The sequence below is a fragment of the Danio rerio genome, chromosome 18, assembly GCF_049306965.1.
Source record: "Danio rerio strain Tuebingen ecotype United States chromosome 18, GRCz12tu, whole genome shotgun sequence".
Lineage (NCBI taxonomy): Eukaryota > Metazoa > Chordata > Actinopteri > Cypriniformes > Danionidae > Danio > Danio rerio.
The window spans coordinates 39,487,543-39,502,534 of record NC_133193.1 but is presented as its reverse complement, the minus strand read 5'-3'; the positions used below and the strand labels follow the sequence as shown (position 1 = coordinate 39,502,534).

General features: G+C 44.8%; 2 protein-coding genes across 2 annotated transcripts; one reads left to right on the top strand and one right to left on the bottom strand.

Annotated features, from left to right (window-relative positions):
• Positions 1-10,633: 10,633 nt before the first annotated feature.
• On the bottom strand, positions 10,634-14,434 carry LOC141378752 (uncharacterized). Its single transcript, XM_073930007.1, has 2 exons — positions 12,951-14,434; positions 10,634-12,409 (listed from the first exon to the last, which is right to left on the bottom strand). The coding sequence occupies exon 2, from the start codon at positions 12,214-12,216 to the stop codon at positions 11,140-11,142; it is 1,077 nt and encodes a 358-aa protein (XP_073786108.1). The 5' UTR covers positions 12,217-12,409; positions 12,951-14,434; the 3' UTR covers positions 10,634-11,139.
• Positions 12,233-13,552, top strand: LOC141378814 (uncharacterized; the record flags this gene model as incomplete). The annotated part of the gene is made up of 1 exon (XM_073930300.1): positions 12,233-13,552. A coding segment is annotated over one exon (1,191 nt), but the record flags the coding sequence as incomplete, so codon positions are not given.
• Positions 14,435-14,992: the final 558 nt, after the last annotated feature.

Genomic DNA, 14,992 nt, shown 5'->3' with positions numbered 1-14,992 from the left:
TTTTGCACGGTCAGTCTTCTTAGTTAGAGCCAGTCATTTTTGTAACACACTTCCCATGGAAATTAAAGAAATGACTAAAAGCAAATCAAGTTTGTAATCATTTGTAATTTCTTTATCTAACATTTTAAGAAACTCTTATTATGTTTTTTCTCTTTGTAGTGTAACTTTACTATTTTTGTGTGTGTGATGATGTGTTTTTGATTTTAGGTTGCCTTTTAAAATCTGGCAGGGGCAACAGATGAAAATTAGACCCTTGTGGCTACCTCTGGCTTATTTACAGCTTTACCTTTTATTAATGAGCATTGTCCCTGTTAAATAAATACATTTCAATATAAAAAAAAAAATGTAGACATCTAACCTAATAATGTTTTTAAGTCATGGTTGATGCTAATATTAAGCATGATCGTCATGTTAACTTAATTTATGGATTATTGGGTTGTCTGTTGTTCCTACAAACCACAAAGTACATTGCAGTTTTACTATTTATTATTGCCAACCCCCACACCATCACCACTCGACTCAAACCTCGCCACAAATGAAGAATTAAAGATTAATGTAACCCAAAATACTTATGGGCTTATCAGAACGTTGAATATCTGTAAATCATTTATATTGGCCTCATGTCTAATTGGCGTTTTCAGCATTGCAATGTGCACACTGATCCAGCACTATAAATAGCACCAATCAAGCTGTGTCAATAGATGCAGCCACCGATGGCCCACTTCATCATCTTAGCATACATTTCAGTAAACATGGCATCCCATCAGTCTAATTGCATCCTGGCAGAGGCTAATTGACTGCCTAACTTTGCAACATCATTACAGCTTATGGGATGGTATTCAAGATAAAAGCTTTGTATACGAATATTCCGGGAGGGAGAGGGAGAGAGAGAAAGCCGAAAATATTTTGATCAATCAGCTAGTTAAAAACCCAGCGGGAAGGGATGAAGAAACAGGGGTTTTAAATGGTCAATGAAGTCATTACTGGATAATTAGGTCATTAGAGGAAGTTGAAGCGCATTGCAAAGGCAGTTGCTTTTATATTAAACGAAAATGCTGCGCTTAGGACTTCACTTAATGGAGATGTTGTGCACACTATGGGTTAGCTTAGGAGAGGAACATTTACTCAAGGGCCATTGGTCTCGTATGCTTTAAACGAGCATTCTCAGCACTGATCCTCATTTTTAAAACATGCATTAAAGCAATTTAATGTTTCTGTTTGTTTTTACATAACTTCATATTATCTTTTCAAATAATGGATTTTTTATATAAAAACAAAATGTTTTTTATAATTATGTGTGCATGTGTATATGTCTGTGTGTATGCATGTGTGTCAGGGTGTCAGCACTCTGTGGCAGTATCCAAAATCACCCTACTCTAAAAGAGTGCACTATTTGAGGGAGCAGCCATTTCTAGTGGTGTCAGAAACCATAGTGGATGTTCTGGCCAGGCTCATTGCGGATATGTACCCAGGTCTACATTTTTGGGGACAGTGAAATACGTAACTGAAGGTATGCTTACTCACAGTTTTTGATTTTGCAAATCCACCAGAGGCCACTGTGAAAGCTTTTTGTTGATCTCAAATTTCTCTTGCATGTTCTCTTCTTGCCTAAAGCCACAAGAGGGTGCAATAACTTTAGCCAACTAGGTAAGCTTGCAGTCATTATCTGACTGACTTACTGACTTACCCACCAACCCCATCCCTAAACCCAACCAATAGTGTTTTCAAAAGCAATCCACTGTAGAAAAAGAAAAGCTGTCGCGTGATTTCACCACATTTTACCTGGTTTCTGGAAGTGTTCTTTGCCAGACTCGAATGCCGTTGTTCCGGTCAACTTAGCTCCGTGTCCAAGTCCATCAGTGTATGGGGCGAGCTACTGGGCAAACTGGTAACACAAAAAAAAACATCCGTACGGAGGTAATCGGACAGCTGGTAGGGCTATAAAGAACAGAAGCTGTCGGCTGTATCATACCACCACATAGTGTTTATTTTAAAGACAAAATGCAGCCATATGTATCTCTATACCTGCCAACACTCCTGTTTTTCCCAGGAGTCTCTCGTATTTCAGACCCATCTCCCGCCCATCTCCCATATTGTTCTGACTCCCGGAAATCCCCCCCAAACTTCTATGACAATGATAACCTCAGGTACTGATTATGTGCTTTATTCAGTGTGAAATGCTAATATTACCAATGTGAGTTTGACCACTATTTTACATCACATTTATTGCCATACTGAAAGCAGCAGATAGTTTACCTCAGATCTTAAAAATAAAATCATGAAATAAGCATATTTGAAATTGAATATTAAACTGTGACTTAGCAATTACTTTAAGTAAAGTTAAAGCTAGCTTTCAAGAGTTCGCCCTTGGCTGATGATTCATTATAAAGCGTGTTTTTCATGCTGTCTCGGGAGAGAGCCCTGAGCTCGTGAGATCCTCGAGCCCGGAGCTCCCCCCGTTGCAGGGCGAGAGGGGAGTTTGAGTTCAGATAGCTCTCGAGAACTCCCTCTGCTTGATGATGTTGGAAGTAGCTTATGAATGCTATGGAGTTTCCATGCTGTCAATTTAGTTTTGTCAATTTACTTATGTTACATGTTTTTGGTCTGTGAGAGGAAACCGAAAAAAGCTGTGTGGCAATAATGCTAACCATAGGGCCTCCTTGCTGCCCTGACAAGGAATTGGGAGGAGTAAGGGTGGAATGGGGGATTCTTCAGATGTTGGCTGAGGTAAAATAATATGGCTGAGGTAAAATACTCAGGTTATTTATAGTGGTTAAGGAGTCATCTGATTGGTAAATCAGTGTTAGCTAATGTGGACCAGCTGCTATCAATCATAAGTGTGTGCTCCTCTCAAAATTAGTTTACAAATGAACTTCACTTAATATGTATTAACTAGATTCTGAACCTAAAACCTTACCATTTCATTGGAGTGTAGTGCATCAACATGCAGTGTTACAATGTAAGCTGCTGTAATATTTATATTATTTGCTCATAAAAACCACCATTTTGGAGGCTGCTGCTGTCCTCCAGAGATCCGAGTTTTGGCGGCATATATTGAAGCAGTCTTCATGACTGTAATGAAATTTGATGTGTTTTTTTTTTATGTGTTTTTATGCTTAAAAGAGTCAAAGACAGACATAAAGCATTATGTTGAAATTACAGAAATTGAAATACTTTGTTTCATTAATCATAGACAGCTTGATAAGTGTAAAATATTTATCATAGAGTCTGACCAAAAAGCCTAAAATCAAATCAGCAAATCAAAAACAAAACGGCATCTGGTGCACTGTGTTTAAATTCATACACCCATTTTCATTCACTCCCCAAGTGGACTATATTAGTACTGTAAGAAGTAGTAAATAAGGGTATAGAGGCAAATTTGGATTTACAGCATTGTGTTTTTTACCCCCCTGTGCTCCATGACCTAGTTTTTCTCCATTTGATAGTGTGTTAGTTTTATAAACAACGTTAAGAATTGTGTGCCTAAGTAAATTGTGTGCCTAAACATATCCACTGGAGAACATACCTTATAATGGTTGTTGCAGCCAGATGTACCTGCTACACAGATTCTGTCTGAAGTTAGGTAGTAGCATGTTTATAACATATTTTCTTTAATGAAAGGTTACATTCTACTTATTGTGTGTTTGATTGTGTAATTAAAAAAAATATATATAAGGGTAGCAGGTTGAGTTTGAGAGTGAGAAGGATTTTAGAGGAAATTTTAAATGCAAAGCAAGCAATTGTAAAGGCCATTAGCGTATTAATTGAGCCCTAAAGCATTATAAATCAAGACACGAGAGAGAGAGAGAGAGAGAGAGAGAGAGAGAGAGAGAGAGAGAATGAAGGTGCACTTTCAAAACAGATGTGTTAAAATCTACACAACCTGTTATTTCTTATCACACCTACACACCTACTTCTCTGACCACATTTCTAGAACTGCTCGATCGTGCAGATTCGCACTATATAACATCAGAAAGATCCGACCCTTCTTATCTAAACATGCAGCTCAACTCCTTATTCTATTATTAAGCTCTTGTTCTCTCCAGACTGGATTACTGCAACTCTCTACTAGTGGGGCTTCCAGCTAACTCTATCAAACCTCTTCAGCTGCTCCAGAACGCAGCAGCACGAGTGGTCTTTAATGAACCTAAAAGAGCACATGTCACTCCTCTGCTCATCCGTTTGCACTGGCTGCCAGTAGCTGCTCGCATCAAATTCAAAGCTCTGATATTTGCCTACAAAGCGACTTCTGGCTTTGCTCCTTGTTATCTGCTCTCACTTCTGCAGATCTATGTGCCCTCCAGAAACTTGCGTTCTGTGAATGAACGTCGCCTCGTGGTTCCATCCAAAAGAGGGAAAAAATCACTTCCCCGAACGCTCGCGTTCAATCTGCCCAGTTGGTGGAATGAACTCTCTAACTGCATCAGAACGGCAGAGTCACTCGCTGTTTTCAAGAAACAACTAAAAACTCAACTATTTAGTCTCCACTTCACTTCCTAATCTGCAATTGCCTCTCTGTATATACCACTAACTGTACTCAAAAAAAATAAAAATAAATAAATTACTAATGCTTTCCTTCTTAGACTTTACAGACCTGAAACTTGCCTATAGCACTTATTCATTGTTGCTCTTATAGTTGTGTTAATTGCTTCCTTGTCCTCATTTGTAAGTCGCTTTGGATAAAAGCATCTGCTAAATGACTAAATGTAAATGTAAATGTATATATTGTTAAGGACAACACATTTTGGGTTATTTTCAATTCAACCAGTGTTATTATTGTTAACACAGATAACGTTAAATTATTTAACATACCAATGAGTTATAAATCACACAGTTTGTGTTATAAATATCCTTTATTATACCATAAAAAATATATTGCAATACAAAAATCAAATTTTAAAATATATTTATTAAAATAATTGTTATTGATAGTTATTAATAAAATAATAACTGCAGCATTTACAGTACATTTTTTCAGAATAATTATCATAAAGACACTTTAAATATTTAAATATTAATATTTATATATATTTAACAAAAAGATAAGAAAACTCATATCTATCCAAAAGGAAAAGATACAAAACACACAAGCCCTTACCAAGAATAGCATGTCTATAAACTGCTCTACTATAAACATATTTTCCACCGGTGGGATTCTTGTTTGTGATTCACAACATCCAGAAACCACCCCACTTTGTTTGCACTGATAGCGATCGTCATGAAAATTCCTTTGTAGATTTTGAAGTTTAATCTCAATGAAATCCAATTTAGCAAGAACCTGGGTCACAGAAATGTTGCTGGATAACAGAGGAAGATCAACAGCAAGATTTAGCTATTTTTATTAATGCTTAAAGTAGGCCTAACTGTAATTGTTGATATTAAAATGTCTTTAACATGGTCTTAAATATTACAAAGACACTAACTTGGTAAATTTGGTGCATTAAACAAACAGAACAATACTATCATTAGGCTACTAATACTTGCTAATAATAATAATCAGATAATACATTAGCGTGGGCATTTGAATCATATGAATCATAATACATATGAATTGGCCACTAAAGCAAACAGTTATGAATTGCCATTAGACACCATTATGTGTCACACTGCGATTCATTTAAACCCATTTTGGATGTTCTGTCACTAGTGTGCACCTTTTAGTGTTGATGTAAACATAAAGGGATGATTCTTTATTTTCAGTTCTGTCATCATTTGCTCAATCTGTACTTATTTCAACTTTCATTAGTTTCTTTCTTATGTTGAACACAAAGGAACATATTTTAAAGAAAGCTAAAAAAACACGTAGAAAAAACAAAAATACGATGGAAGTCAAGGGAACATTTTTAAAAATATAATCTCCTGTGCCTTACCAAAGAAACTTAAATGTTCGAAACAAGCATAAAGGGTGAGCATATGATGACAGAATGTCCCTTTTGTGGTGAACCAAAATGTCACCCATGTTTAATGTGAAATCCCATTAAGACACTTCAAAATGTATCATAGATGAAAGTGGAAATCATAAGACTCAGTCACTAATATATCATAATAACGCTCTACATATGTTCATTCATGTTTGCCTACTTTTTATATTTATTTTTGCTTCAAGTATAAAGTAGAATCAGAAAACTGCAAATTAAAAAACATTAAAAACAGAATCCGCCAACACAACATATTCTGTAAAACAATACTCCTTACTCTCAAACTGTTTAGACTCCAGTATCGAATTGGACTGGCATTAACACTGTGTTCCTTCACAGCAAAAATCTCATTAATTGGGTGGAATTTAATTATATGCATCGCTTACTCACTGCTATCTCCGATGCAGATGTTAACCTGAGATTCACTGCATGTTCTTCTCGGAGGACAAGCATTGCTAATTAAATCAATTTTTTTGAGTGCCGCCTTTGTACTTTGCATCTGCTGGGATGCATCTTATATTCAGTTACCAAGAAGAAAACGGCACAGAGAAATCCCCAATCTTGCTTTATGACCAAATGTGACTTTTCATCTGTAATGGTCTTATGATGATAAGCCCTTTATACCCTTTAATCACTATAACCTTTTGAGGACAATCCCATAATGATGATAATAATAATAATCTTTCCTAGCCTCAACTGCTTTTTATTATTCATCTCCTCAATGTTCAGCCTGTCACGATTTAGAGGGACAGATTCTCCTCTCCACTGGATGCCAATGTTCTCAGCTTATGCTAAATGATTCAGTGCTTTCAAACACAAAACATGGTGCCTGCATTAATAAAATAAAGCATTGTTCAAATAGCCAAGATGGACTTCATTAAAACTGCAGGAGCCCCCCACGGATGTGAGTTACGGAGTGGAGAAAATCAGATGGAGGTTGATGGTTGATCTACACCTGCAGTTGAGCTGCTGGCCAGCAGGGGGAGCTCGAATGACAGCAAAATGTCTGGATGAGAACAACAACACGACGCAGCACAGCAACTGCATTAAATAGAGATGTAGTAGACGTTCTCCGTCGAAATATATTAAACGATCCACTTCCCCTATTTCTCATACTTATTCTAAACAGATGACAGTGGCTTAAATTTTGCTGCTGCAGTTTTTGCTGTCACCCAGCTAGATTTAATTGAGTGCAACCCTTAATGAGGAGAGGAGTGGCTGCTGCCTTAAATGAGTCCATGTTTGTGTCTGTACTTACAGGAAGACTCCTTTAATGCTCCCTGTGAAGCCACACTTCTCAGTTTTAAGGAGTACGAGGCTGTAATTGCTTTAAGAATTTGTAAGAATTGCTAAGCTGTTTCATCATGCCGACAGGTATTTGGAGAGCTGAAGGCTTTGTAGGTTTAATTAACATGATTTAGGAAAGAAGAACATTTTAAAAACACATTGGGGGGAAGAGCCCAGAAGACAACATTATGCTCAGCGGTTACTCCTTCGTAGCTAAAGAGATTTAATGGAGTTCATATTTATGCTTCATGCTTTTTAATTGTTTCCTTGGCACCTGTTTTAAGCTAGCCATTTTTACATTTATTGTAGCCATTTAGCCACATTTTTGAGAGATAAGCTTGAACATATTGTTTTTAATAGCCACAAATTAGTCAGCTTTCTGAAATTCATGAATCTGATTGGTCAATGGCAATATTGAGTGGTGTGATATTATGATGCTGTTGCCTTTAGATTATTCAGATGTAGATGGAACTGGTGTCGTAAACAGTCTGTGGGACCACAGATAGGTTTGAGCCTGTATTCTTCATTTACTATTCCCTACATGCACTCAAGAAATGAATTAAAATGACTGAAATTAGATCACTAAGTGGACCGGAAATGTTACAGATGCCATGTTCTGCTTTATTTGTAGAAATTCATCCACTATTGATCCTCTTTGCCTCCAAAGCTGTATAGATTTTTAGTATTAGTATTGCTTTTGGGTGTTTTCACATCTGTGGTTTGGCTCATTTGGTCTGGACCAAGGACAACAAATGATACATTATAGCATTTTTATGCCGTTTTGGGTCGCTTTCACACCACACTAATTGCTTTGGTCCAAACCAGTTGAAATAAACCAAAATACAGTCATGAGACATAATGCACATCACTCATTTGCCAGATGTAATTAAATTTATTTCCTAAACTTCTTTTCAATTGGTCAGATTTAATGTGTTGGAAAATGTCAATGAAAATCCTGCAAGTGAACAAACCAGCAGACACAAAATGTCGCTTTTGACTATTGAGAAATGACTGTGCTGACTGATTGTATCCCTGGTCATAGTATACTATATAGTTTGTATACATCACTTTAGACAAACTACATTTCAAGAATGAAGTGCGGCTGCGGCTGGTGTTTTAATACATTGCAAATGGCAAAGGCTCATTGCAAGTCACTTCAGGAGGAGGCGTGAATTATTTAGCTAAACTGCGACATGCTCATCTTTCAGAAATATTACCAACAATCCATCAGGTAATGTTGATCCCTCTCTCTCTGTTGGTAATAGTTGGTAAAGCGCTGTCAACAAACATTTTTCCTTCACACCCTATAGGATGGCACAGCGCATCGGACTACAGCAACTGGAGTAGTCCAAAAAGGAGCAGTACCTTTTGCTGTTGGGTCTGTTTTAGTTTGGATCATGTTTTCGTCACAAATTAACCACTCCAGAGTACGTTTGCATTTTTGGTCTGGTTTTGGGGAGCACTCGAGTGTGTTTGCTGCATTCACACCTGCTCAAATGAACCGCACCAAGAGGGAAAACAAACTCTAGTGTGATTTAACTGAACTAAATAAGGCAGGTGTGAAAACACCCTTCTTTGCTTTATAATAATAATAAAAATATAACTGCAATAATTACATTAGTGGCACATCAACAAGATGTATTCAACAAGATAGTGTCACTCCCAGTCCACTACATTCAGCAGTCTGCAGCAGTGGTCCACAACCCCCGGGCCGTGGATTAGTACTGGTCTGTGGATCAATTGGTACAGGGTTTTTATTTTGACAAATCTTTTATTTTGAAAAATGACCTCTCAGATAAATCTCGGTCACTTGAGCACCCAAATTTAACTCACAAGCTAGCAAAAAGAGTAACAAACAGACATCTTTGGAAAGTTTCTTCACACAATGAAAAAGACCCAGTGAAGGACCCAGGAACTGCCAAGGAATGGATGAGCAATTTATTTGTGAACAAATCATGTGAATTCAGCATGTCTGTGCAAGAAGATCAACTGCCCGAGTTTGCAAATGACGGAGGCCCTTTAGGGGCTGTTCACATATCGTGTTTTTTCTGTGCGCAATTTCGTTACGGACATGCTTCAGAATGCTGCGATCTTCATACTTTGTATAGAATATACACATTTCTGTAGACTAATTATCTCAGACTAACACAGAACACCCAAACAAAGCAGTGCTTTTTAATTTTCTCCATAAATAAAACTTGTATCAGAACTGTAGCAATGTTTTATTAGCTTGTCATCCTCTGAGAAAACAGTTGACGCTTGTCTAGTAATCTACGTATACTCATGCCTCCTGGCTGTGGTAAAATTGTCAAGTGTTGACCGGTCGGCTGTGATAAAAAGGTTGGGGACCACTGGTCCACAGAATTGAATTTGACATAAGTTGGAACTCATGTTACCATTTGTCACATATTGGTCTTAAAGAGTGGTCATAATCAACATTAATGCTTTCATAGGCTATGATGCTTAAACAATGCTGAATTAAAACTAAAGGCCTTAGTTGAGTGCATGCTGCAGGTCCAACATATAACCTTCATACAGTTGTAGCCGTGGGGCAGTCATTGCCTAATTCGAGGTTAGAGAGTTAATGTGAATAATTATCCATCTCAATACCACAGCTGCAGGGATTCCTTGAGCAAGGCACCGAACTCCCAACTTCTCTCCTGGCAGCCCACTGCTCCGGGTTTGTGTTCACAGATGGGAGTCGCTTTGGATAAAAGCATCTGCCTAATGCATAATTGTATATGTGTAACCTTCACTGTACACTGTTACACATCCTGAAGCGCACCTCTCCAAAATGTAATTACACATTGCAATGATGCAGAGCACAAGATTAGTGATTGGTCAGCTTGGTATTGTCAGGGTTCTGCCACTTTGGTCTTGTAAATTCTTGTTTTGGTGGCAGAGCTCTGACACTACTCCATGTCTGGTCCTGTTTCTGTCTCTGTGTGAGCGCGCGCCGTCGTGGGTGTACGTAGAGTGTGCGCGCTCCTGCTTGACGCGGCCGCGCGCGCGCTCTGCGTCACTCAGACGCGTGCGCTCTTGTACTCGTGTTTGTGTTTTCGTTTGTCAGCAGCGTGGTGTTTCATTCCCAGCGTCTCAGTCTTGTTGGTTTCGGTTTTGGTCGGCGCTGGGATGAAGCATGCACGCTGCGTGTGTGTGCGCGCACGGTGAGTGCTTTCATTCATCGTGTGCTCGTGTCTTGCGTCTTTTGTCAAAGCACGTGGCTCGGTGTTTACATTGTGGTCACGTGCTTTTGTCGTGTGCTTCAGTGTTGTGTTGTGTGAGCGCATGGCTTGTATTGTCTCTCTGTGTCATGCGCTCTCCCGTCTATTGTCTTGTCCCACCCACCTTGTTACCTTGTTTGTAATTATTATTTTCACCTGTCCGCCTGTCTGTTTATTGGTTTGTCTTTCCTATTTATTCTCCTAGTGTGCTCTGTTCCGTGCTGGTCCGTTATTGATTGTTCCCTTCCCTGTTGCTGATTTCTTTTCTACAACAGCGGTTTAAAGTATTGTCTTGAAAAGTTCCAGATCTTGTCTAGTTGTGTGTGTAATATAATGTTGTTTTTTTCCCCACATGGGGAGATTTGAGTTTTGTTTTTGTTTTATTTTTCATTAAACTCTTCATTCCCTGCATTTGGGTCCTCGCCTCCTCTTCACCACCCCCATATCGTGACAGAACGGACCAGCCAGAATGAGGACCCAGCGGAGTGAAGATGGCTCCTTCGCTAGCCGCATTACTAAGTTGCTGCAGTTGCAGTCACTGAAACAGTGTGGCTTGAATTTGGAGGAGTTTGCGGAGAAATTCCGCAAGGCAGCTGAGGGGCTGAATTTTAATGACTGGCTGCTTATGACCCACCTAAATTTTGCTCTGGACAAGCCCCTTCTTCCTCTGCAGATCCAGAGAATGGTGGGCTGGTCATACCAGCAATTTATTAATCACATGGTTCAGCAGCAGGAGAAAGGGATCCTTCAGGAGGAGAGGATCCCTCGCACCACCACCAGCGCCGCCTCCCAGCCCATGTCCAGCCCTCAAGGGCTGACCCGCACTCAGAAGCGGAGGTTAAAGAGGAAGACCTCTGCTGCAGTGTCGGCTCCAGCCCCAGAGCGCCCTCCAGTGTCGGCTCCAGCCCCAGAGCGCCCTCCAGTGTCGGCTCCAGCCCCAGAGCGCCCTCCAGTGTCGGCTCCAGCCCCAGAGCGCCCTCCAGTGTCGGCTCCAGCCCCAGAGCGCCCTCCAGTGTCGGCTCCAGCCCCAGAGCGCCCTCCAGTGTCGGCTCCAGCCCCAGAGCGCCCTCCAGTGTCGGCTCCAGCCCCAGAGCGCCCTCCAGTGTCGGCTCCAGCCCCAGAGCGCCCTCCAGTGTCGGCTCCAGCCCCAGAGCGCCCTCCAGTGTCGGCTCCAGCCCCAGAGCGCCCTCCAGTGTCGGCTCCAGCCCCAGAGCGCCCTCCAGTGTCGGCTCCAGCCCCAGAGCGCCCTCCAGTGTCGGCTCCAGCCCCAGAGCGCCCTCCAGTGTCGGCTCCAGCCCCAGAGCGCCCTCCAGTGTCGGCTCCAGCCCCAGAGCGCCCTCCAGTGTCGGCTCCAGCCCCAGAGCGCCCTCCAGTGTCGGCTCCAGCCCCAGAGCGCCCTCCAGTGTCGGCTCCAGCCCCAGAGCGCCCTCCAGTGTCGGCTCCAGCCCCAGAGCGCCCTCCAGTGTCGGCTCCAGCCCCAGAGCGCCCTCCAGTGTCGGCTCCAGCCCCAGAGCGCCCTCCAGTGTCGGCTCCAGCCCCTGAGCGCCCTCCAGTGTCGGCTCCAGCCCCTGAGCGCCCTCCAGTGTCGGCTCCAGCCCCTGAGCGCCCTCCAGTGTCGGCTCCAGCCCCTGAACGCAGCTCAGTGCCGGTCCCAGTCCGGCTCCTTGCCCTGCCGGCACCACCCAGACGTCTTGCCCTGCCGGCACCAGCCCGGCTCCTTGCCCTGCCGGCGCCACCCAGACGTCTTGCCCTGCCGGCACCACCCAGACGTCTTGCCCTGCCGGCATCAGCCCGGCTCCTTGCCCTGCCGGCGCCACCCAGACGTCTCGCCCAGCCGGCCCCAGCCCGGCTCCTTGCCCTGCCGGCGCCACCCAGACGTCTCGCCCAGCCGGCCCCAGCTCGGCTCCCTGCCCTGCCGGCGCCACCCAGACGTCTCGCCCTGCCGGTCCCAGCCCGGCGCCTCGCCCTGCCGGCTCCCCTCTGGTCTCCAGCCCTGCCGGCTCCCCTCTGGTCTCCAGCCCAGCCGGCTCCCCACAGGCCTCCAGCCCAGCCGGCTCCCCACAGGCCTCCAGCCCAGCCGGCTCCCCACAGGCCTCCAGCCCAGCCGGCTCCCCACAGGCCTCCAGCCCAGCCGGCTCCCCACAGGCCTCCAGCCCAGCCGGCTCCCCACAGGCCTCCAGCCCAGCCGGCTCCCCACAGGCCTCCAGCCCAGCCGGCTCCCCACAGGCCTCCAGCCCAGCCGGCTCCCCACAGGCCTCCAGCCCAGCCGGCTCCCCACAGGCCTCCAGCCCAGCCGGCTCCCCACAGGCCTCCAGCCCAGCCGGCTCCCCACAGGCCTCCAGCCCAGCCGGCTCCCCACAGGCCTCCAGCCCAGCCGGCTCCCCACAGGCCTCCAGCCCAGCCGGCTCCCCACAGGCCTCCAGCCCAGCCGGCTCCCCACAGGCCTCCAGCCCAGCCGGCTCCCCACAGGCCTCCAGCCCAGCCGGCTCCCCACAGGCCTCCAGCCCAGCCGGCTCCCCACAGGCCTCCAGCCCAGCCGGCTCCCCACAGGCCTCCAGCCCAGCCGGCTCCCCACAGGCCTCCAGCCCAGCCGGCTCCCCACAGGCCTCCAGCCCAGCCGGCTCCCCACAGGCCTCCAGCCCAGCCGGCTCCCCACAGGCCTCCAGCCCAGCCGGCTCCCCACAGGCCTCCAGCCTCAGCCCAGCCGCCTTCAGCCCTGCCGGCTCCCCAGCAGCGGCCTTCTGTCCAGCCGGCTCCCCTCAGGCCTTCTGTCCAGCCGGCTCTTGTCAAGTCTCCTCCAGCCCAACCGGCTCTCTACAGGCCTCCTGCCTTGTTTCCCCTCACAGACTCTCCCTGGGTCGTCCCTCCTGCTCCTCCCTGGTGTTCCCCTCTTCCACCCTGGATGGATCCTCCGGCTCCACCCTGGTTCCCTGCTGGGTCTCCCGACCCGCTGGACCCACCCTGGACAGTTCCTCCGGTCCCACCCTGGACTGATCCTCCCTTGTCTTGCCCTCCCATCCCTCCCTTGTTTGTTGTTTTGGGTCTGGCTTGGCTTCCCTCCCTCCCCCCCTTCATGTCGTCTTGCCTGTTCACTTCCCTGTCTTGTGTCTGTTGATGTTGTCTTGTAGTGTTTCTTGTCTGTCTTGTACCTTGTTGGATGTTCCCTTTAGGGACGCCAGGTGGCGTCCCTTTTGGGGGGGGCTAGTGTCAGGGTTCTGCCACTTTGGTCTTGTAAATTCTTGTTTTGGTGGCAGAGCTCTGACACTACTCCATGTCTGGTCCTGTTTCTGTCTCTGTGTGAGCGCGCGCCGTCGTGGGTGTACGTAGAGTGTGCGCGCTCCTGCTTGACGCGGCCGCGCGCGCGCTCTGCGTCACTCAGACGCGTGCGCTCTTGTACTCGTGTTTGTGTTTTCGTTTGTCAGCAGCGTGGTGTTTCATTCCCAGCGTCTCAGTCTTGTTGGTTTCGGTTTTGGTCGGCGCTGGGATGAAGCATGCACGCTGCGTGTGTGTGCGCGCACGGTGAGTGCTTTCATTCATCGTGTGCTCGTGTCTTGCGTCTTTTGTCAAAGCACGTGGCTCGGTGTTTACATTGTGGTCACGTGCTTTTGTCGTGTGCTTCAGTGTTGTGTTGTGTGAGCGCATGGCTTGTATTGTCTCTCTGTGTCATGCGCTCTCCCGTCTATTGTCTTGTCCCACCCACCTTGTTACCTTGTTTGTAATTATTATTTTCACCTGTCCGCCTGTCTGTTTATTGGTTTGTCTTTCCTATTTATTCTCCTAGTGTGCTCTGTTCCGTGCTGGTCCGTTATTGATTGTTCCCTTCCCTGTTGCTGATTTCTTTTCTACAACAGCGGTTTAAAGTATTGTCTTGAAAAGTTCCAGATCTTGTCTAGTTGTGTGTGTAATATAATGTTGTTTTTTTCCCCACATGGGGAGATTTGAGTTTTGTTTTTGTTTTATTTTTCATTAAACTCTTCATTCCCTGCATTTGGGTCCTCGCCTCCTCTTCACCACCCCCATATCGTGACAGGTATGTGTGACAAGTATGTAAAGTTTGAGTTTCAGCTACTTTTACTGTAACATTGCACACATTCATTTATTTTCCTTCGGCTTAGTCTCTATTTCAGAGGTCGCCACAGCGAAATGAACCACTAACTATTCCAGCATATGTTTTTTGCAGCGGATGCCCTTTCCGCTGCAATCCAGTGCTGGTAAACACCCATACACACTCAGTTCCACACACTACAGCAAATTTAGCTCATTCAATTCAAGTCTCACATGTCTTTGGACTGTGGGGAAAACTGGAGCACCCAGAGGAAACCCACGCAAACATGGAGAGAACATGGAAATGCCACACAGAAATGCCAACCGGCCCAGCCGGTACTCAAACCAGCGACTTTTTTTTTGCTGTGAGACGACAGTGCTGAGAAACAGAGCATTGCACACATTTTCAGCTAAAACTCAAAACACAAAGAAACTTGACACAGTGGAACATAGAATCCCTTCTGCCTACTAGAGTTTTCAATAGTTTTTGGATGCAGCCTTGATGATGCAAGCTGAGAC

Excerpts from the sequence above, each read along its gene's own strand:
- LOC141378752 (XM_073930007.1), bottom strand. The coding sequence starts at position 12,216 with ATGCCGGCAGGGCAAGACGTCTGGGTGGTGCCGGCAGGGCAAGACGTC.